General features: G+C 43.0%; 1 protein-coding gene across 4 annotated transcripts in view; it reads left to right on the forward strand.

Moving 5' to 3' along the window:
• Nucleotides 1-1,377: 1,377 nt before the first annotated feature.
• ebf2 (EBF transcription factor 2) overlaps nucleotides 1,378-23,889 on the forward strand; it is a 30,637-nt gene continuing 8,125 nt past the window's right edge. For 2 of the 4 annotated variants that reach the window (XM_083911660.1, XM_083911658.1), the window contains exons 1-6: nucleotides 1,378-1,744; nucleotides 3,468-3,624; nucleotides 5,398-5,461; nucleotides 8,237-8,292; nucleotides 8,385-8,458; nucleotides 9,938-10,006. In XM_083911660.1, the coding sequence (XP_083767786.1) occupies nucleotides 1,611-1,744; nucleotides 3,468-3,624; nucleotides 5,398-5,461; nucleotides 8,237-8,292; nucleotides 8,385-8,458; nucleotides 9,938-10,006 (554 nt within the window). In that variant the 5' untranslated portion in view covers nucleotides 1,378-1,610. The remainder of the gene's footprint in view (nucleotides 1,745-3,467; nucleotides 3,625-5,397; nucleotides 5,462-8,236; nucleotides 8,293-8,384; nucleotides 8,459-9,937; nucleotides 10,007-23,889) is intronic. The other 2 variants (XM_083911661.1, XM_083911659.1) reach the window with 1 other exon arrangement.

Consider the following 23,889-nt stretch of genomic DNA (forward strand, 5'->3'; position numbering starts at 1 on the left):
CAGGCGCACAAACTCCACACAGACAATAGTATCGGTAAGGGGGCAAAGAACCAGGGCTGGGGAAAAAAAAGAAAACTTTCCTTTTCAACGGCAGATGAACAGGAGCAGAAATGAATTCAAAGTCTGCAAAACCATATATATTTTCGTTTATTTGTGCCTAAACACAAACTGGAGAAATTATTTAAACAATAATATGATCAATGTTATATTCAGCCTATAGAGGATTAATGACAAAAAAAATGTGTTGGGCTTGCAGGGTCTCCGTTTTAAGGTTTATAATAGAGCCCTCTAAAGTGATGAAGTCAGCAGCTAAATAAACTTTGTCAGACCTATCAAATCCACCCTCTCTTATATCCAGATTTTATTCTAGATGGATAACTTGCCAAATAACACTGGATGTAGCCTCCGCGTTATTTCTAACTCCATGGCCACTGTAGGTTTGATAGGGCAGTCGTATTGATAAAGAACTCATTTCGGGCACTGTCAGGCATCGGTACAAACGCCAATCAGAGCGCAGCCCCGTCCGCTGCTGGCGGAGATTGATGGACCAACCAGACGGCCTTTGTTGAGGCTGACACTGATGCGATGCCTCCTCAGCGGAATCACTGCGTTCAAAGGAGCAGACGGTCGAGCTGCTGAATACGCGCCCGTCGAGAGCGCACTTGTGTTCAGTTTTGACTTGAATAAAAAGACCAAACAGGATTTGCTGTACAGACTATTCAGTGCATCATGGGCAGGAGAATTTAAACCTACATTTGAACAAGTGGCCTTCCTAAAAACACGCAGAGATGAACAGATATATGAGCTTTTGTTAACATTCGTCCACAATTTTGAGGTTGAATAATATGAATATTGATTACACCCCCCCCCCCCCCACGAGAACCTTCCACCACAAATAACATATACTTCAAATATTCTCACATACGAGTTTCTGCTATGAAATAGTTTGTTTTCACCTTTTAAAAAATCCCTAACTCTATTTGAGAAAAGTTTGCTGCAAGAGTCACTGGCTGGATGCTGAATCTGGCAGAAGTCCAAACAACGGATACACTTTACACCAATGAGAGCATCCATTTCAACAATCGGTCCCCCATATGGCACTAAGGCCCCTCCTCCACGCTCCCGGCAGAGGGTCTCATTCATGCTTCAAGACAGCGGTTCACTGCAAGCCTCCTGGCCCTCGGATCAACTGTTTTGATCCGATCAGGCCCTCCGACAAAGGAAGACTTTCTGCACACACATTTGACATATACATCTTGAGAAGGACTCGCTCTGAAGTGTGTGAGGAGTTGAGCCCCACCGAGCAGGTGACATTTTACGCTCGAACTCACGCTGGAGATTTGCGCTTTGGACAATGCTTGCAATTAGTGGGGGAATATATCTACTATCATCGTTTCAGCCTTAAAAAACACTGAGCGTGGATTTTTCATCTGAGGCGCCTTCTGAAACATCATCACACAGCGTCGTTCATCTATTTTCCAAAGCTGTGGAGGAGCGCAGCGCCTTGGGGTGGACCTTCTGTTGCTTGCCAAAGTGCTTTAGCTCTCCAGCTCCGGTTTTTTTTCTTAAGTTAAAAAAAAGTGCACCGAAACGCACAGGACAGGGCTTAAATGTTCGGGATCCAGGAGCATCTGATAAGAGAAGTGAGCGGATTAAAAGAGAGAAGTCTTGCAGAGGAGATGGATCCGGTCCGGTCGTGGGTGCGTAATGTCGGGGTTGTGGATGCGAACGTAGCGGCGCAAAGGTACAGTACAAACCCAGCTGATCTGTTGACTTTCACTTCTCATCAGTTATTTTCATCAGCTGAGCTCGTGCTTGTTGGCAACGTGACAGCGTTTATTTTCATAATCAGCATCACGAGCACAATATAGTTGACAATGTGGAAATATTTAACAGGCACCCTTTCGGAAAAGATCTGCAAACTACTTGTTGCGAAAGATGGCATGAGCACCATTTAAAATGCTCTTCCCCTAACTAAGAAAACGTCTTTAAATATGATGAAAAACACTTGATTTATTTTTTAAAGTGATGAAGGGTTATGTGCACAAAAAGAAAGTAGGCCCATATTACCTAAAGTTAATATACTTCAACATAAAGTCACACAAAAGGGATTTTGACCAGATGATTTACTCTCGTGCAGAACTTGCATATTTAATTCACTTGTTGGTTTAAAAATAAATTTGGGATCATTTCTGAGAATGTGACCATGACTGAAACCGTCTAAATTCCCCAGACCAGATGTTTTACTTGATGTAGCTGTAAAACACCTTTATTCTCGGCGGCCACACACTTTATAATTCAAAAAATAGCCGAACTTGAATTGTTCAATATGATCAATTAATTCAGCCAATTTTTCCTCACATTTTCTCATTTCTTTACTAACACACCTTAGTGCTCTCATGACTGACTGTTTCCAAAGTTTAGAAAACAGTTAACAGAGTCACACAAGAGCTGCAGCGTTTTCAGCTATAGTTAATTAGTATAATACATATTGGCATAACGCATATAGAATAAAACAAAGCAGTTAGTAAGTGATACATCAATGGCATAATTCGCACTGTTTTTAGGTTATTTAAAATCAAGAGTATTTTATTAAACGTTAAAATGTAATTTTAAATATCTCGATTGTAGACTAATTTATTTCCCCCCCTCCAAGCATTCAAGACTGTCGGGAAAAATCCGTAAACTCAAGTTTTCTAAAAAACGGCCCAGACTATGCAGACCCTCTGTTTTATAAACCTGCACACGGAATATGCCCAAATCTTTAAGTTATTTAAAGTGAACATTTATTAGCTCGTTTACACCAACAGAACATTTTAACTAAGATGCTCCACCGTCAGTCTTAAAGTCGCGTAAACTGTTGATTTTATTGTCGACTAAAACATTGTTTCAACAAGTTTTACTTTTCCTGTTCTTTCTTTTTGTCAGTATATATACATTTAATATATATATATATATATATATATATATATATATATATACAGTTTATATATTTCCAGGTCATTTTATTTTTTTCTAGACAAGTAAAAAGGCCTTCAAGTTATGGGGAGAACAAAAATATTTATAAATTATCTTTGTTTTTGTTATTTTAATTTCAAATCACTGATTTTCCTTTGCATGAATTGTAGGCCTTAACATTTGGAAAATTAAAAAAAACGTTGTATCCAATGGGAAATTAAGTGATGTTTAGAACAACATTATTATTTAAGTAACTACCTTTAAAGTGCAAAAAAAAAGAAAAAAATCAAACGTATTTGAGATGCATATTAACTGAGTTTTCAAATTTTACTGCAAGAAAAGGTTTTAGGTCAGTTTTTTATTCATTTGATTTTTTTTTTTTCAACCACCAATGTATTAATGTTAGATGGTAATTTAATTAGAAATAACCTTTATATGTATCAGTATGAATCACTTCATTAAAACACATTATGCATGTCTATGACTGTCTCTTCCTGTTGTGTCCTCAGTGGAGTTGCTTTGTCAAGAGCTCATTTTGAGAAGCAGCCGCCCTCGAATCTTCGCAAGTCCAACTTCTTCCACTTTGTCCTGGCGCTCTATGACAGACATGGCCAACCTGTGGAGGTGGAGAGGACTGCGTTTGTGGACTTTGTTGAGCATGACAAGGTGTGTTAGTGCCTCTGAGCGCCTGCCTCTCTTAATGATCATTTTGAGGATGTCATCAATTCATTATATCATCTTTGCTGTTATTTCAGGGATATTTTAACACCCCAAAGCATAAATCTGAAGCTGTATCATCTGAAAAACAGTGAATAACAACACACAGAATGCATTAGTAGTGTACCGTATTTCAGCTGTAACCAGGTGCTCAACTTGATCTTCCCCATCCCCAGTAAAGCCAAGCATATCGAACAGCTGACGGCTACATGTTTACACAAGCTCTACCCTCAATGAGCTGATGATGTGGGATTGAAAAAGAATATCTAATGACTAATTAGCAGCTTGCCTCATTAGGAGGACATCACTACTTTTTAAAATGCTAATTATGCTGGCTCCTGTTAAGTTATACAGTAAACTAATCATCAAAGTCCCTTTTCCTTCATTTCCCCCCTCCCATACTTTATATACTGCTGTGGGGGGGAGCTGGATTCCTCAGGTTGGACAAGACCAAAATAAGGAAGGGTGCAGCAGAGACCGAGTTAGCAGGAGACTGCCTGGAGTGGGGAGCCTTATGCCCAGTGTTGATGGATGTTTCTGCCTTGTGGTGAGGGGAGCGAGAGCCTCCTAAACTGGCAACAGATCTCCCCTGTGAGAAAGACAAGAGGACACCGTCCTGTCAGCTGAAGTTCAAACATAGTTTTACTATGAATTTCATGGGCAGAGAGGGAGAGGGAGGGCGGGCGGGCGTGCTAACGCCAGGGCTGAGAGCTGTCAGTGCGCTCCCCTTTGTGCCACACAGGCCAGCGTAGAGTAATATGACGGCAGTGGAGGAGTTCATTTTCTGCATGGTTACCCTGGCATCTGTTTTTGTTTTGTAATTATGCAGAGGTAGAGCGATGGCAAGGCGAAATAACTGTTCCTCTGTGTATATTCACAAAACTTATGAAGCTAGGCATCCATCTATCTCCTGATGTTAAGTCTCAATCCCACTTTTGATATTAACTCTGGAGCCCTGTTACCTTCCAACTTATCATCGTGCATCTTAATTTCCCACACACTTCTTCTTCCCTTCTCACAGCTGTCTCCCTTTCCTAGTTTCTCTACCTCCCCAACCTCCCCGTTCTCTCTCCTCGTCTCTCGCGCTAGACGAGGAGAGAGAACGGGGAGGTCTGGGGCCAGGTAGAGAAACTAGGAAAGGCCGAGACCAGCTTAGAGACAGAAGAAGAAGAAGAGAAAGAAAGAGGGGGAACAAGAGACGGGGAGAGAAGGAAGAAGTGAGAGGCTAGTAGAGAGCCTGGGGGAGGGAGGGATAGCAGAAAGGAAGTTTTTCTGTCAAGGTCGACTGCTGCTCACTCTCACATGCAGTACTTTCCACACTTTGCACCCACACACACACACACACACACACACACACACACACACACACACGCACGCAGGAACGTACAACCATGGCTGTGTTACCTTGATGCGAGGACCACTGTATTTGATCTTAAGGTTTTAGGAGTTTGCATCAGACATGATAGTTCAACCTCTACAAAGAACATCCGACTCAAGGTTAAGCGCTCAGCTCTTGAACGCAATGAAAGGTCCCACATGGGCTCTGAGCCTACAGCCCTCTGATCTCCCAGTGCTGCCCTATGGAAGGGGCGAGCTGCAGGATTATGAGAGACTCGCTGTGCTCAACACTGCGTGGGGATGCTCATATGTACTTATCTGTGCCTCAGATATGTTTATGTTTAACTGCATGCCGTGCGTTTGTCTGCCTTGTCTCATTCCAAGGAGCAGACGGGAGAAAAAACCAACAACGGCACTCACTACAAGCTACAGCTCCTCTACAGTAACGGTGAGTAGAGTCAGATATAAGATCTCTGCCCTTTGAGGTGTTTAGATTTGATCATTTGAGCCATACATGTAACAGAAGTTCAAAAATGTCAGCGGTGACAACAGAGGTGCTAATGTGACACACACAGCTTTCAATTTAAGTTATCTTCCTCCACATCCTTGCCTCTCCTCCCTGAACTCATCAATTACCTTCCCCTCATTGTCTAATCACTGGAAATGTACAATTCAACATTCAGCTCTGCGAAGAGCCATTTCTGGGAAATGAGGTACATGTTGCCACCCCACCACACCCCCCCTCCCTCCAACTCCTCCAACCCCCCATGGTGCTTCCAAATCAGATCGGGGGATACACAGAGAAAATTTGGTTCCCATGAGCCACTGCTGCCCCTACTCTGCCATCGCAGTGGCACCCATGGGAGAGAAGATAAAAGACATGTTCCAGAGCAACCCCCTTGTACACCCTCCATACACACACGCGCACACACATGTACATACAAGCACACCAAAAGCACTTCCTCTGCATCCCCTCCTCTCATCCCCTTCCCCCAAGCGTTATCAAAGGCATCTCAATCGAGACTTTGATGAGAGGAACACATTTTGAAAGCAACACACTCCAAAGTCTCTATAAAAAAACTAGAGTAATGCACTCTTTCCTCAAGAAGCAATTCATTAGATGTCGTTTCCATATCTTGTGTGATTTACAGCAGAGGTTTTGAAGCATCCAGAGGGTCAGGTGTTTCACTCAAAGACACACCTGTCCACACAGAAGTGAGAAACAATGTTAAGAAGCTCTTCAATTAAACCGCTTAACAAACTGATCAGGTGCTGTAATGCCTGTTGGTGTATAACTCTATGACATGTAAACTAAGGAATAAATCAAGAAGTTAACAGATAAATATCCCAAAAAGGTACGTTTGACAAATCCTGAGAATGGGGTCATAAATTTTGGCCTGGAAGCGGGACATGACCGATAATCATCAAACATCAAATAACTCTCAATCCCCTCAGAAACTATCAGAGAAAATACAGATTGCATGCCAATCTTGTTGGCTGGACAGAGTTCAATGCTTTTTCTGAGAGCTTGTCCAGAGCTTGAGATAAAAAAAGATTGATGTCATAAATCTTTCCATTTTATGTTGAGAATCCTCAGCATCATGCGCTTTTTTTTTATCAACTGGTTCGAGGGGGTTTAAGTGCAGTTTCAGTTGCTTCATTTGGGTTTATGTTGTATTTCGCAATTAGAGTTGAGCTTTTAGCTTGATCTCTGCTCTACTCCCAGTTTTTGAAACTAAAATGAAAGGATGGAGGGACAAGAGGAAATGTAGTGTCATGTGCAAGCTCTTGATAACTATGGGACAGTTATCAAGTACAGTACGTACCGTATTAGCAGTGTGTTATGTACTCACCATAGATATGATAGGGATAGAAACAATAGGGTTACACCTCTGACACAGCCATCAAATGAAAGAAAATGTACCTCAAAGCCTGTTGCATTCTGTTTAACGCTGATTCCATCATGAAACTGTATTGAAACTGTTCACACCATTTTCAGATTGAACATGCCAAAGGACGGTGTGTCGGCATTGTGACTTCTGAACTAGGGTATGATCCGGAATAGGATTTTAGTGTACCGTTACACTCATTGACTGTATAAAAGAAGGGGACCAAGCTACCGTGACATGACGTCATTCATTGGTTTGTTGACTACCGTTTTGAGGACTCGAGTTTATTATTTTCATCTTCTGTTTTTTTTACGAGCCAGAAGGGACCGTATTTGGAAGAGAGGGTGGAGCCGGGGAGTTACCAGCTAACGCTAGCACTAGTTAGCTAGCAATCTTGGTAACCAAGGTGCATCCATAAATTCACGTTAGCATAAGCTATTAAGTGGAATGGCAATTTTGGCTAGTGAAAAACAGGCTTAAAACAAAATAAAGGCTACTTACTGGAAAAAAATGAACAGCCGACTTAGTTTCTAAATCACTGAATTGAGAGCACTGTTGTTGAGAGCTTTCTTCTTCTACATGAATTAAGGAACAGTAAAGGTAAAACATTCACTGCGCCTGGTGCTCTGCTCTATTCCCTCAGGCAGAGGGCTGAGAGCACACTCTGCCACTCCTGGAGAGTGGTCCTCTGAATAACCGAACAGTAGATTACAATAGCAACGTCCTAAAGCACCTGATTTATCACCTATTTTACCCTAAACAGGACCATAATTTACATTGTTTACACATTGGGATGTATTGAAAACTAGCGATTAAGACCATAAACATTAGGAAAATGCTTACTGAGGTAATAAATCAAGTGATAAGTGGAGTCATTTTCTCATTTACTTCTTTACTGCCTGACTTATTTTTCAGCGAGTAGAGTCGCCCCTGCTGGCCATTAGAAAGAATGCATTTTAAGGCATTGGCTTCACTTTTTAGGCCTAGAAGTTGCCGCTTGGTTACAACTGGTTAAAGCCCTGCTCATTACAGAATTAACATTTGAGAACAGATAAAGAAGTAGAGACGACATGTTGAAATAGCCCGGTCCAACATAGCTAGCTGTTAGCAAATAGCACATACACTTGAGCATTATAGCATTGCGAGGGACTGCAACTATTTCATGGCAGGTGTGTTGCTCAGCACCCAATGAACGGGCACTGCACTTGAAGACAAAAGTGCTGAGGGCGAGAGATCAAACATGCGGTTTCTTTCTTTAGTAAAATCTCCCTCATGCCTAAAATGACTTGTTAAAGTCATTGATAACAACCCAATTCTGCGTTTTCTTTTTGCAGGGGTTCGCACAGAGCAGGATCTTTATGCACGACTTATTGACTCTGTCACTAAACAGGTTGGTAAACTTTGCTCAACTCTCAGCAATGTAAGTAAGATTTTATCTGATTCTACATGAAACTGAATCTGTTACTTGTTTCCTCCTCTCAGCCCATATCGTATGAGGGACAAAACAAAAATCCAGAAATGTGCAGAGTTCTGCTCACACACGAGGTTATGTGCAGGTGAGTCCTACACACACACACACACACACACACACACACACACACACACACACACACACACACACACACACACACACACACACACACACACACACACACACACACACACACACACACACACACACACACACAACACACACTCATTCAAACCTTCATCCACAGGGATGAAATCAAAATATCCATTACTCTCCTTCACACTGCTTTGTCTTAGTCAGCTTGAAATGTGGTTTTGGGACGACGCATGGAGCTCTACTTTTTTGAAAACTAGACTGTGTTGAACTATAAGTCTAGCCTGTCTGTCATCATCCTTGTTACAGTGGTAACCCCCTGCTGCTTTCTGATGTAATGCAGCATGTCCCCGGCCAGCTCCTGTTTCTTCCTGGAGCTCCTCACTCTCTGGCCTGGAGTTTTGTAGCCAAACAGCTGACAGCAGTAGACACACTTCTGGGGAACAAAACTTTTCCCCTCATAGAAATGTAACTCCAGCACTTTGCCAAGACATCATGTTTGAACTTTGTCAACATGTGATGACAAGCGTAGTGGTACATTTACAGTATCATAGTCAGTGTTACAAAGAGGTGTTATAAAAGCGAGTTTGAGGAGCCCAGTCGTGGCTCAGGGACCAGAGGGTTTAGGTTAGTGTTTGATGAATAAAGAAAATAGGTGAACACAGGGTTATGGATGGAGAAGAAGCCGAAGAGAGTGGTCTAGAAGTGGGGCAGTGACCCAGGGGTAAGGATAGGGGGCTGGGACATCGGGAGAGGGGCTAAGACGGAGTGGGCTTTACCATTGTGTAGCCAGCAGATGCCCGAATGTGACTCACAGCTGGCTAATAACAGAGCCGAAGAGGCAGAGGGCAAGCGTCACAGCTGGGGAGTGAGGCCGTCTGACAGGGGGGCGGAGGGGGGCAGGGCAGGGCCAAGCTGGGACACGAGAGGGGTGAGGCGAGGTGTAGGGGTGGCAGATGGTGAGGGGTGGGGGCACTTTTGTTATGCAGTGAAGGGGACTTTGTGGAGGGGGGGCTGGGTGGCCAGCAGGCTCCTCGGACAGGACTGCTGACGAATGGTAGGATGTTGTGGGACGATGTGTGTGTGAGTGCGTGTGTGTGTGTGTGTGTGTGTGTGTGTGTGTGTGCTTGTGTGTGCGTGTGTGTGCGTATGACTCTGCGTGGGGGTTGAGTTTGATTTCGAAATCAATGTGACAGATTGCCTGGCCGGCTTTTCACTTTTGAATGGTCTCTCACTGTTTGTAGGGTGTGTTGTTGTACCTTTTCTTCCTCTTTTATTCTTTTGTCCATTCTTCCCCTCCCCTCTCATGCCTCCTTTGTGTGCTCCTGGATCTTGGCCGACTGCGGGGCAGAGTAGTCTGGGCCTGTGGATGTGGACGGGCCAGACAAATGATGGCTCCTCCTGTTTAATTTGTTGTTTTTTCCTCCAATGACTTTTTCCTCTTTTCTGTCTCTTTTAACTGCCCATTCAGCCGCTGTTGTGAGAAGAAAAGTTGTGGCAACCGAAACGAGACGCCCTCTGACCCAGTCATCATTGACAGGTAATGAGATCAAACCACATCCCACAAAGTAACAAGCAGCTTTTCACACTAAATGTGCAGGTTGCCCTTTTTTTGCATAAATGCGCCTACACAATCACAAAGAAAGAGAGAAAAACATCAGAGGTTTGATGTGAAGGTTTGTTGTAATGAGATCTCACCAATCAGCTGCATCATTTACACAGAGCAAGTGAGAGGAGTGGCAATCAGTAGTAGAAGCCCCAGTGACAACACTTGTGGATGTGTGGGTTGGATGTATGGATACAATGGTTGTTAATGTTTGTGTGTGTATTTCACATGTAAATAAAGTGTGAATGCCTGCATCAGATCTAAATATTAATATCCACACTTCAAGGACGAGTGTTTCTGCCATGTCACTTTGCATCAATGCAAGGAGGCAACAATTCCCAGTACAAAGTTTCTGTGCCCATGTCTGTCTCCCATGTGTTTCTCTCTCTTCAGCTTTCTGTTGATCTGTTCAGTTCTGTATCTTCAGCCTGCTTGGATCTGTTTTAGTTTGGTCACTCATTACCTTTAAAAGCCGACATTGCACCTGAACCCTGACAAAAGCGTATATTTCTTTTTATCAGAAGCATGTGGATCATCCATAAACCTACCACCACATAGGCTCACATGTGTAGTAAATGTTCACCCTGACAGCCAGTTATCAGGCTTAAAAGCGGATGACCCCCGTGATAATCAGCGTGTGTGAGGGCCTTCACGTCCGAGGGATTTCGGAGGTCTCGCACTGTCTGCCTGGCATTAACCAGTGTGATGAATGCTCATAAGCGGACCGCATGTGAAATACTTTTTCTGTGATGTCATCAACGCAACCTTCATCTCCTTTCTCTTATTCCTTCTCTCCTTCCCTGTGATCGTCTGTCTAGAAAACACTCACTTCATATACGTCAAGGACCCTTTTCTTTCCCCTCCTCAGTTCAAGCTGGCTGGCTGTTGACAGGGTGTCTCAAAGGATCTCCGCTAAAGATAGTTTTCATATAACGGAAAAAAGAAATCGGGCTGTTGTCTTTTTGAATTTTCCCAGAATACCTTGGAGCAGCTGCTTTTCTCATTTACTGTAGCACATTACTCTCCCCATGCCCCCCTTTTATAGCTACTTCCTCCTAACATGGTTAAACCTCTTAGATATTTGTTTGTAAGTAGCTCGGCGGCACGCTGGTGAGAAAAGAGAGATCTATATCTGTGTGTGTGTGTGTGTATGTGTGTGCGTGCAGGCTGGTGTGTGCCTGTGAGGATTGATTTAAATGGAATCATTGACCTACTGTACTCTCTAATCACACTGGGCATATCCCGTCCTGATGGGGGCTTCTCTCTCTTGACTGGCCTGTGAAATCCTCTCCTCAGGGAGCAGCCTATTAGCAGCCAGTTAATTTCCGATAAGCCAATGGAATTTTTGTGTGGCACTGTGCCCTTTTATCCGACCTTATGTGCACTTTCTCATTTCACTTTACGCACGCTGAAAAAGTCCAAAGACTGACGTGTCTGTGTGTGAGTGCGTGTGTGTGTGTGTGTGTGTGTTTAGAGCATGTGTACACTGTTTAAATGCACAAAAACTGATGTATATTTTCATGTGTGTGTGTGGGGATCCTTGCACGTTTATTTATGTATGTATATGGATGTATGTGCGATTGTCTATGTGTCTTTGTGACCCCTACTTTGACCTTTTTCCCTAGTCACTGCTTGGGTCTTAAATTATTCATGTGTATGTGTGCAGCCTATATGTGCATGTGTGGTTGTGTGCGTTTATGTGTGTGTGTGTGGAGGAGACGGTCTGTTTCTGTGGCTCCAGTAATCAGCCTCCTGCTTCCAGCCCCAACACCTGTTCTCCAATTAACATGCAGCGTGCTGGGGCCCACTCGCTGCTATCGCCCAGCCACTGCTTTCTGCTTTCTACCCCTTTTTCTTCCTCCTTTTCTCTTTTTTCTCGCACTCTCAGCCCCACACTCCCTTCCTCCCCGCCTGGCCTTGTATCTGTACCTCTGCACACTCCTTTCGCTCTTTCCATTCGCTCTCACATGCTCCTACTGAGCACTTTACTTTTTCTCTCCCTATTGCTTAATTCCCCCGCTTCTCTTCTTTTCCCCTCATGCTACCATCTCCTCCACCGCCCCCCTTCCCTTTAGCCTGTCTAATTTTGCCATAATTAGGCAGTGTCATTAGGACACCTACCCAAGCACAAGGGAGTTTGCAATTCCCCAAACGGCCCAAACCCCCTCTTTTCTAATCTCCTTTCCATATTGTTTCAGTTTTCTCCCCCCTTCTCCTGCTGCTGCTGCACCCCCTTTCTGCCTCCTCTTCTCCCTAATCCTGTTTTGAGTGAAAGGAGAGAGAGGAGATCACAGCTGATCCATAGGGAGGGGTGATGGGATAGAGGGTTGAGGAACCGAGGGATGAAGAGGGCAAGGGCAGTCGTTGACAAAGAGATGACTCTTAAGTTGGCTATGGGAGAGAATTATCTAATGTCCCGCTGCCTGCTGTGTCTAATAGTTTTACAATTGTATCATCTTAACATTGGTGAACTGCTACACTCACAGGCCTGTTGTGACTCTGTCTGGAGGGGGTCTTATCTTTGACTGATGGACTGGCTTGTTCACTGATTGGATATTTGATCAATAGACAGATAGATAGATTGATTCCTGGGCTCATCACCATAAATCTTCACTAACTCCTCAAACTCGATAAAACTCTGTAAATGTATTTTACCTGCATTTTGAAGTATCACATTAGAAAATCTGTATGGAAATGGCAATATTCCTCAAAGTTGTTACGCTCACTTGAGATTTTTTTTCTTCCTTCGTCGAATAAGAGTTGATGCGGTAAATGCGATATGGAAACGCCTTTGCTGAATAAGTTCTGACATGTGAATATATAACTCACATGACTGATCAGCTGTTTCTCATATCACAGACAGAACTGAAAGAACAATTGAAACTCTTGTGCAGGATATTCATTGCATTGCAGAACTTTTCCTATACATTAGAGGGAACCAGATAAATATCTCAGGTTCTGATAAAAGCACACAATAAAAACACAATAAGTACATATAAATATGAAAGACAGTAAGGTCACAGATAAGTAATAGTGGGCTAAAATATGGCCAAGACGACTTGTTTTGTGTCTGGCTCACAACTTCTATTTCTTCTGCTCTGTTTATTTGCAGATTACAGCCGTGTTTAGCCTGTAGCGCAACTTCTGACAAAACTACACTCTAGTTTATTGTTGCTACAAACTAGTTGATGGAAGAGTTCTTTTTTGCGACATTTCAAATGTTTGTTTGACATTTGAATGGAAACACAACTAATGTTTTTACTACTTTTCATTTTTACATTTGGTCATAATATATAATATAAATATATATATATATATATTGTATTGCGTGGCAGTTTGTTTTACAATTATTGCTGAACCAACTGGTTCTGATGGCTAATTGTCAGAAAATGAATTGACAACCATTTTGATAATCGATTGATTCTGTAGGTAATTTATAAAGGAAAAAGACTGGTTCCTGCTCCTGAAAAGTGAACATTTGCTGCTTTTTCTCTTTAATCCATTTACCCTATCAGTAATCATTAAATTAATCAAATGAAAATTTAATCAGCCCTATGTATATTACTAATATTCTTTAATAGTCTTTAATAGTCTTTGTTGCTTTCACTCCGTAAAGCTCCTTGAATCTGAGAAGTATTAACCCAGGCAGATCTGTTAATGGCGGCATTATTGCCATGCTCACCTCTGACCTCTGAGAAACTATATTGGTTCAGGGCCAAAGCTGGCCTCTGTATTTATGAGTGAACCACGGGTTTACAATGGAGACAAGCAGATGTCAGTATTAGTATTAGACTGTGTGGTTTGGATGGGAGGGGTCAATGCCCAGTGTGAGTGTGAGCTTTTATATTTGGCTAAGACGCTGAGATCAATAGATGGTCATAAGGAGTGTGTGGAGGGATCCATAGTAAGGCAAGAGCCTTGTAAGGCAGGGCGGGGTGGTTGGAGAGGGGGTGATCAATGGCAAGCACTATCTCACTAATTGATCGTGTTTCCAAGAGGGGTCTTTTTTAACAAGCCGACGCTCAGAGAAAAGCAGAATAATCAATAAGAATTTTCCAATGTTGTCAATATGGCTCTTCCCTCCCCTTGACTCAAAATGAGCTCACAAAGACTCATACACACTTGTGCATATCATCCTTTGATTTCTGAATATTGAACTTAAAAACAAAACCTCTATCTGGAATTTTCTTTGAATTTTAGACGCTTCATTTTGCTTTCTGAGTTCATCATTTTACTGCTTGAACAGTAATTAGTTGTCCTGGGCTCGACTTCAGATTCTTGGCTCCGAGAGGAATCCATTACTCTTAATCTCAGGTTGTGGGTCGTATTGATCTGTTTGTAGTGTTGGTTCTAGTTATGTGCATGTACTACAGCTTTGTTTTCAACTAGTCAGTGCAGGGTTTCGTTTTTTTCCCAGCCCTAATCGATGTGTAGTAAATAGCTTTAGTTTCAGCTCAATTACTAAATTCCCCAGTTGAATGATTAATATTGCAGTTATTATTTTTTTAATTCCTTATGCTGATGTTAATTGTCTTACCTTGTTCTTCCAGTTTGGTAACTCCCAGACACAGTTCTGCAGTGCAGTAAAACTGTATGTCTTTCTTTTTTATTATAGTTCATTACGGATTAACACTGTCTGCAAAGTTTGACAATTCACCGTTCAAATATAATTTGTAAGTGTATGTGAAGGTCTGTGGTGTATCAGAGAGGCTACCTGACCATCTGTTTTTATGTTAGTCCATCCACCTGCTTGTGCCTGCCCCTCTTAAGCTAATTTAAAAAGAAAAGAACAGTATTTATGATGACTCGGGCCACTTCCCCGTGTGCCTCTGAATGGTCAGCAGCAGCAGGACAGATAGTTTCTCCTCGTACCGCTAATGGAGGGGAACACCGGCCTCCTCATTCTTCAGCTTCAACCAAAGAAAATAAAAACTTCAAGTCTTTGGGAAAAGAACATTAAACTATCAGCCAAAGAATAAATGCAGTAACATTTGTTGGACTGTGTCAGGGGTCGAATTCCTCCCCTTTCCCAGATGCATACTCACGCACTGCCGCCAAATCGCCCTGCAAGGTCATCATATATGCACTTGAGAGTTTTATGTGTGAGACAACAATGTCATTTTAGGAGATTGTTTCTCATACTCCCAGAGTATTGAGCTGTAAAGTGGAACTCATACTGTAGCTTCCTCTATTGATATTGGCATACTGTACCTGTACTCTGTACTGTATCACCTTTTCTATCACATTTTCTGATGACTTTTTCTACAAGTCTTTTAAGAGATGAAAATCCCGATGGAACAATTTCATCTTGTAGCCAAGAAATGACGAACATCAAGTAAAATGGATTTCAGTTAGTAATTCCCCACCCCCTGGTTTTTCATATACTTTACTCTGAAACAGGATGTTGGGGCAGGGCAATCTTTAGTAAGGAGGACGTTATGTGAGAACTAGCTGAGAAAAAGACTGTAAAATGGTCTCTGACAATAAGCGTTGTGGATCACTCTTCTCCTCTGACATCCCAGAGGATGTGGAGGAGGTGCTTTTTATCCTCTGGCTGCGAAAAGAGCTGCAGATGATGTTGGTAAAGTTGCTGAAAACTGACACACCCTTCAAGAAAACACTGTTTTCTGATTCCATGTATAGTATAAAAAAACATTCCACTTGTTTTATAAGATATAATAATGCATAACACCCTATCCTGATACATATTGAAGGATACATGTAATGTCTTTATTTACCCAGGGCAAGCTGGCAATCCATTCTTGACATTTGTAAGCATGCACTCACTGTATTTCATGGTGTATAAATGTTGCTTCAGCATGAAATGTGTTGCTATGGTAACCTTGAGTTTAATATACCTTGCACATTGTTATATGTATCATTTTAATGAAGATTTTCCAACGAATATCAAACAAGTATCTTATAGTGTACTATGTTACACTGGATATAATGATGTTGGAATTCACTCCACAGACTGTTCGGGTCGTGGTGTTGCTGGATTGCACTCACAATCTGAAACATCACACTGATGCAAATATGCATAAATTACCTGTGTACCACGCATAGATACATGCACAAAGACAAAGTCAGTCACACTGGTCCCTTCAGTCTGCTGTCACAGGTCTCTCCCTGGTGAGGTAGTACTGTCCAGTCCCTCCAGACCCCCTGTCAGCGAGCCCCTCAGGCAGGGGGCCAGCCAGCGTGGCGACAGGGCCCTGAGGCTCCAGTGCACACCGCCTCACACAGCGGCGCGGCACACAGGCTGGACCACTGAGCAGCTGGCACAGGACTGCGGGGATGGCTCCTCCCTTGGGGCAATGCAAGGGGGTGAGTGACACAAAGACAGACAGGGAGAGACGATGCAATGTCTAGAATATCAAATTCACTGACAGGTACTGCTTCAAACAGTGAGAGCTTCACTCAGAGTTAGACCGGTGAAAATTAGTTCAGGGACCTTTTTGCGGGGCTCGAGCTCTCCTCGACGTGGTTTCATGTGAACTGGGAAGATCCTGGACTGCACAGGAAGTGTATAATGAGTGGAAGGTTATGAGCTGAGTTTGTGTTTGGTCACCTTTGCTCCACTTCGGCCAGTGTTAGCTGTTGTGGCTTGAACCCTGACACGAGGAGTAGGCCTGGTTTGTTTTCTTTGAGAGAACCTACAGAGGGGGCAGTCGGAAACGGAGAGCAGTGGAGAGATGTTTTCACAGGAAATGGGAATGGACTACCAATGGGCTAATGTGAAGGAACAGCAGGGGGACTTTTAGAGTGGGTGGGATGCAGGGAGGGGGTCAAATTAGAAGTTTTAAGTTGCAGCTCAATGGCTCCCTGAAAAGCCTCACACTCTCAGAGTAGCAGGGGCAAACCCTCTCATTTGTCTGGCCACTAATAGGGTTCACCTTTGGTGGAGCAGTGTAGAGATTAAATAGGGGCACTCAGAGGATCAGAAGGGGGCAGATTAGTGTGATTTAGAGGTACTTCAGATTGCAGGCAAGTGAGCCGTGTCTGGTTATATGTGTGTGTTTGTATTTTTGTATTTGTGGGTTTATTTTCCATGAGAAATTCCTGCATTTGCCATTTATGTTGCAAGGGGATTTTGTTTAAGTATAATCATGATCTTGTATGTGTGTGTGTGTGTGTGTGTGTGTGTGTGTGTGTGTGGAGTCAGAGGCCAGTTAGCAGTGGTATTTAGGAACAAGGGCTGTTTTCTTTGGCTGGATGCTGCTGCCGTGGATGGAGCTGTTGTGTGTGTGTGTGATGGGGATTGGTCTGTTAAGGTCTTAAATTTCACTAATGACTTAACAATGCCCCCTGGTGCTGGGCCGGCCCCGCTAGCCACCTTGTTTGTTTGTTTGTCTATTTATCTGGAATCTGGACAGGCCCTATTTCTCCCAGGAGTTAGATTTCTCTGTAAATTCCAAACCCTTTCACTTTTTGAAAACATTTTCCAACACCAATATTTACACATCTGCTGTATTCCTTAAATAAAATCTGATTAAGTATCCTTATTGGCTTATGCTTGAGGCAAAAGTTATCCCTCCTCTGGGACGGGAGGAAAAATTGCAAGAATATTGTGTAGATCCAGATTTCATACAATAGATCTGCATTTCCAAGGTGCACTTTAAAAGCACCATGCTAACGAAGAATATGATACGGAGTGCAGACTTATGCACTGAACTGCAGTATATAAAGTTAAAGCAAAGCAGGAAGCTCTTAATGCAACAGATGTTGTGTTTTCCCCCATCGTGGAGGAAAAGTTAAAGGAAAACAGGATCGGCAATTGCAATGTCACTATAATCTTTGGATGCATGTATAAATGTGTGTGTGTGTGTGTGTGTGTGTGTGTGTGTGTGTGTGTAATGGTCCTGATGAATCTGTCAGGACTGAGGGCAGGGGGTGATGTGACTGCTGACAGGCTCCCAGCAGGCATGCTGAGAGCCCCAACAGTCAGCGTGCCCTCCCTTCAGCCCCCCCACCGCCAGGCTCCCCTTCTCCTCTCCCAGCCCTCCACACATTTGCTGTGTATTAGCCACGGACAGTAAATTACTGCGCCCTGGACTTCTGAGTGATTCCATTCCCGTCTCTTCACACGTTCTTCCTCTCTCTCCTCCTGCAGCACCATTATCCAGCTCACCTTCTCTCGCGTCTGTCTATCTCTCTCCTTTTCTCTCATGTCTGTCATACTCGTCCTGGCTCCTCGGCTCCATCAACCCTGTCAGATTTCTCTCCCCTTTCTGTCTTTCTCTCACTTCTGTTATACTTCTCATCCTCCGTTCTTCTATTGTGTCACGCTACACAGCGTTCCCTCCTCTACACATTCCCTCCGCTCCCCTTTTACTTTCTTACAAGCAGGTCCCTGTTGTCTAGGCTTCACAGGTTTCTCGGCTGCTTCTCGCTCTCTCTTTCTTTCTCTCTATTTCGTCCTCCTCCCTATCGCTCTCTCCTTCCCTCTCCTTCCCTCTCCTTCCCTCCCCCTCTTTGCCCCCTCCCTTCTCTCTCTTTCTGGAAACAGATGTTGTTTGTCAGATCTTATCATTACTGGCTAATTAAGAAGACATCTCTTCTCCTTCTGTTGTTGCTTGTCTTTCCTCTCCTCTCCCTCTCGGTGGCATCCATCCCAGATTCATTGTTGTTCTCTGAGAGAGGTTTGGGTCGAGCTTTGATATAAACATGTTATTGGTAAATCTGATTAGTGGCCGATTGATTGAAAGGGTATTGAGAAAGATAGATTACTGTTGGTGTATTGCAGATGACCTTCTGGTATGTCTGTTCAGTTGTAGAGGGTGCTCCATGTCTCCATTTGACAGTTGAGAGTATATTTTGAATCCTTGTCCCCCAGGACACACCCAGCATGCTGGGAGAGGTGAGGCCACTGATGGGACTTCTATTCCCTGTCCTGGTTGTGAATTCATGTTCTCCAGACTCTGGATATCTATTCATATCCATCTATTTGGCAGGCTGACCGCAGTCCCATGCGGCCGAGCTTTGTATGCAATCTATGCTTTTGGCTTGGGAGACTGAAACATTAATTCATTTTAGTTGAGATGCGCATTTAGAAACTAGCGGGAGGTTATGCAGTAAAACACTTTAGCACCCAGGAGAAACCTTGTTGAAACACTCGAGTGCCTCTTGTGTACCCATCCCATCATTCCTCCCCTCAGCTCTCTTTTCCTTGCAGCCTCAGTCACTTTTGTGGTGGCAAGCCTGAAGGTTTTACAGCACTATCAAGCTCTATAAATCAGCACTAGTGGTTTAAATGTTTGGCTTTGTCACAGTTCTCAAGTTTAGAGGCGGGGTGGGCTGTGGCTGAGAGGTTGCAGGGGTGAAACCAGCCTGGGAGGCAACAGAGAGGAGGCCAGGAGGGGCACAGCCAAACCACCAAGTAAATTTATAAAGAGCTGAGTTTCACCCATGTGCTCGCTGTCGATTTACCCACTGATGCTTACCACTGATCAATAAGACAGGTTTTTTTTTATAGTGCAGCTTTAGCTGAGTTTACTGATATCAAAACAATACTTTTTTCCAATTCATTACTTTTTTGCAAATTATTTTTCCCATTATTTCCTCTTCTTTATTATTATTATTTTTATTTAGTATACTTCTCCTAATGTTACATTTTGTCTACACACAAGCAGTCAGGCAAAATTATTATTTAAATCAGTTATTATCTGAATGAGCAAACAAGACAATGCATCAGATTTGGTTAGTTAACATTTTTCAATACTAAGTGCTGCAGTTGGTACCAAAAAAGTCTTGCGATTTGATACTCGGCCCTTCTGATCAATGAACTGCTATTTCACCAGTAGTAAAAGTACATGAACTACTATGCTTAAGTGCAATTCTGAGGTAGTTGAGTATTTCCATTTTCTTCGACTGTATACTGCTACATTTCAAAGTCAAATATTTTCCATTTCACTCCTAAGCTACATTTATTTGACTTTGAAGATACAGACACACAATCATTCAGCCACTCAGCTGAATCATGATTACTTTTGCCTTAGATATTTTCAGTACACTCGATGATAATACTTTTTACACTCGACGAATTTTACTCGAGTGACATTTTGAATGCAGGACTTTCCCTTAACCGAGTATTGCTTTCAACGTCCTATTGGAACTCTAACTTGAGTGAAACATCTGAATACTTTCTCCACCACTGTATTGTACTTGGCTGGTTTGAGGGTGCATGTCAGCATGTGGGTGCGGATGGTGTTTAAAGCCATACATAAGTACTGATGTCACCTAGAGGCTATATTAGACATCAGGGTAAAGTGGGGACATGTCGTTAGTGGAAAGAAGTTTCAAAAGTGACAATCTTGTAAAAGTCAGGCAAGTTACAGCTGCTTCATTGATGTCTGGATATTCGTTGTACAAGCTGTTACAAAAAAAAGGGAGAAAGGACGGAGTCAGTTTGGCTGTGAGATGTTGGTGAAAGGCAAGTAAAGCTGATGCCACAGATATCCCTGTATGTTTTTAGGAGGAGGAGGAGAGGAGGGGGGGGGGGTGGTTGGACTGGGAGGTTGGTGTGAAAGGTCCTGTGGTGGTATGCGACAGAGGGGGTATCAGTTCGTGGAGGGTTTTCTGTGCCCCATTAGCAGTGTCAAAGGTCATGTGCCCCGGGTGTTAACCCTGGTGACCAGTCTAGCTTCCAGTCTGCCAGGGGACCCGGGTCCAGGGGTATTTATTACTAGCCCCCCTTCACCTCCCCCGCTCCATCCCCCAAACACAGCTCTCCCCATGGAGGAAAACAAAACACCTCCATCCCTCCCCCCCAGCCGTTCCTCGGTACATGTACTAATTGGATGCATATCCATACACTGATGCGTGATGACCCATCTGTGGATTTGTGAAACATTCTTAGGTCAACACTGGTTTATCCAAAACCCTCGCACATAGCCATGAGCTGCTGCATGTTTTGGGCCAATTACTTACATGTTTTATTAAACATCAGCTTCAGGTAACATATGACTTTTTGACATTTGTTTTTGAGGCATCCTTTTTGCTAATGTGTATAATTTTTCATGATTGATTGTGCACACATGGTTGCTTGCAATTCAGTATTTGTCTTTGTATATTTTCCTGTGAAATCACGCATGAATGTGTGTACGGTTTGCACAGCCAGCGTGTGACATATGCATGCATACGTGCACGTATCTGGGCCTGCTGTATGAATTAGTGCTCTCAGTGTGCAAGTGTGGCAGAGGAAGGCCCTCAGCATGTCAGTATGTTTTAATGCTTCACATCTGGTTTCCTAATTTTCCTCCCACCCTCCCTGCCCTCCCCTCAACTCCCCTTCACCACGATGTCAGGACACTGTTTTGTTTTTTCAGTGTGGAGGGAGGGGGGGAGTTATGGAGGAGATGTCTGATGAGTGATGGCCCTGAATACAGGACATCAACATTCTCCCTCTCTTCCTCCATCTTTGCTTCTCACCTCCTCCATCTTTCTGTTCCTCTATCGCTCTGCCCTCTCTTCTAATTTCTTACAATCAATAGCTATCGAGCATTGTGGAGGGGTTTAGGTCATGTTTGTAGAGGAGCAGCTGTTATTTCAGTCTCTCTTTCTCTTTTTTAGCCTGTGTCTAAGAAGCAGGGCATCCACATCTGCTTAACAAAAATCATGACATATCTTCCTCTGTCTCTTCCTTGGAAATCCCCCTCCAATATTTTGTATTAAAGCAGAAATTGGCCGTGCAGTAACCCAAATTTCAGAATGGCAAGGCCAAATCCCAGAGTAGGAGACGAGCTGTGCAGCTAACTAACTTGAACTCTGCGTTAAAGCCTTTTGTATCACATGTTTCAAGAGCCGCTGCTACCAGTAAACCTTCCTTTACAATGAGCGCAGAGGGCGATGTGTTTTATGTCTATGTGAAAAGGCAGTTTATGTCAACAGTGATTAGTGCTGATGAATGCCTATGAAAATTTTTGTTAGGGGTCCTGTGCTGCTTAGGTACTCGTTGCATGATTGAGGCCATATGTAAAGCGCAGTGTGTAACACTTATGTGTAACAGATGCCCCGACGGACAGAGAAACGTAAAACTAAGGGTCCACACAGAGGCGTGAAATATTTATTTTAAAAAAATGCATTTCTGCTATTGTTTTTAGTGTCGTGACTTGCTGGTTGGTCGTTGAACTAGTTTTAGTTAAGCATGTTGTCACCATTGGGATGGCCGACCCACGCTGTGAGGCCTGTGTTTAGTCTTGGGAACTGAAGCAGATGCAGACAAAAGGGATTGGAGGCCTTGACAGAGATGCAGAAGTGAAGACAGAAAGGCAAAAACAGACTCCCTGTGGTGCCACCGTGGAAAATGATCCCAAGGTTTAAGACTTGGGTCTATGTTTTGTTTGTTTTTCCTCTCATAAGTGTGTCTGTGGAGGATAGATGTCGTGGAAGATAAAACTTGGTTTCCATTGCTGGTTACAGTAAAGTCTGTGAAATATAACTTCTTTTTAAATTTGTCATCGATAAAGAGCAACAAAAATCCCAAGGAGTTTGGTCTTTAAAGTTTTGGTGTCTCATATTTAAGTAGGCCGAATCTGATGCTCCTTTCTGAATAATGCTTCTTCTTATTAATCTGTTCAGCTTAATAAAAACGGAGTTATTCATCATCAATACCTACAGTCTCAACAAATTGAAACGTGTTTCCCATTAGCTTTATTTGCACTATTACTCTTTTTTAAAACAAACATAATCATCATCCTACACCTGCTTTATGGACGAGGATATTCAGTGAATGTAAAGAACAAGGCGCACATTAAATATATATATGCTTAAGCTAGTGGTGTTTTTTGAAAACAGCCTTTCTCCGCAATATCCCTGTGACATGAAGATCACCTCTGATTCTTTGCATGTTCTCCTCATCTCTTCCCTCTGGATGGGTAGGTGTGTGGGTGTATTACATTACCAAAACAAAAACAAACAACAGCAATATTAAACTTTTGCAACCACAATAGAGGAGGGGATAAAAAACAGAGGGTTCTCGACTTCTTATTAATTATGCAAGATTAGTCTAATTATAATTCAGCAAATGAATGTGTGGCAGAAGGTGCGAGGCGACGGGGCTGGGAGATTTGCATGTTAAGTGGGCAGGGGGAAGCGGCTAATGCATGCTAATATATGCGTCAATGTCTCGCTTTAATTTCAGCATTTGCAGCTGTGTGCGTCCGAACTGAGGGGGGTGAAAAGTTGACTCAATGGGTTTTTGGGAGGGGGGGGGGTAAAGGTGGGGGTGCCGGTGTATTAGGGTGTGCATGCATGCATGTGAATGTGTGTTTCTGTGTGTGCGAGGCATATGGTTTCATACAAGCAGGAGATGATGTGAAGAAGTCAACAAACAAGTCAAGAAGCCTCAGAAAGAGCACAACGCCTGAGATGGATGTTGACAACCTCTCAATTAGGGTATCGCTATCAATGCAGGTTTTATCATGTCAGTCAGTCAAATGAATGATGACTGTTGGTAAGATGAACATTAAGTGGCTGACAAGCAAGTGGCAAGGAAGCGATTGGGGCTAAACCACAGCCAGGCCATGGACATGTCCTAGTGCTGATTTACCTCCTTATAAATGACAGCTAAAGCTTTTCAAAAATGAACCATCATGTAAGAATCATTGCCCAGGATAAAACCTACATACAACATAACCCCCGAAGGAGGTAGTAAAATACTTCACTTTTGATTATGGTTCAGAAGCAGGAAACAAACTGTATTACTTGCCTCAGTAATATAGCACACTATATATTTAAATCATGTTAAATCGATACTGTCATGGCGTCCAATATAACACATATAAGGATGTATGAAAAAGTCAGCCTGATGAGGGAAG

This window comes from Echiichthys vipera (assembly GCF_963691815.1).
Source record: "Echiichthys vipera genome assembly, chromosome: 4".
NCBI classification, from domain to species: Eukaryota; Metazoa; Chordata; class Actinopteri; order Perciformes; family Trachinidae; genus Echiichthys; species Echiichthys vipera.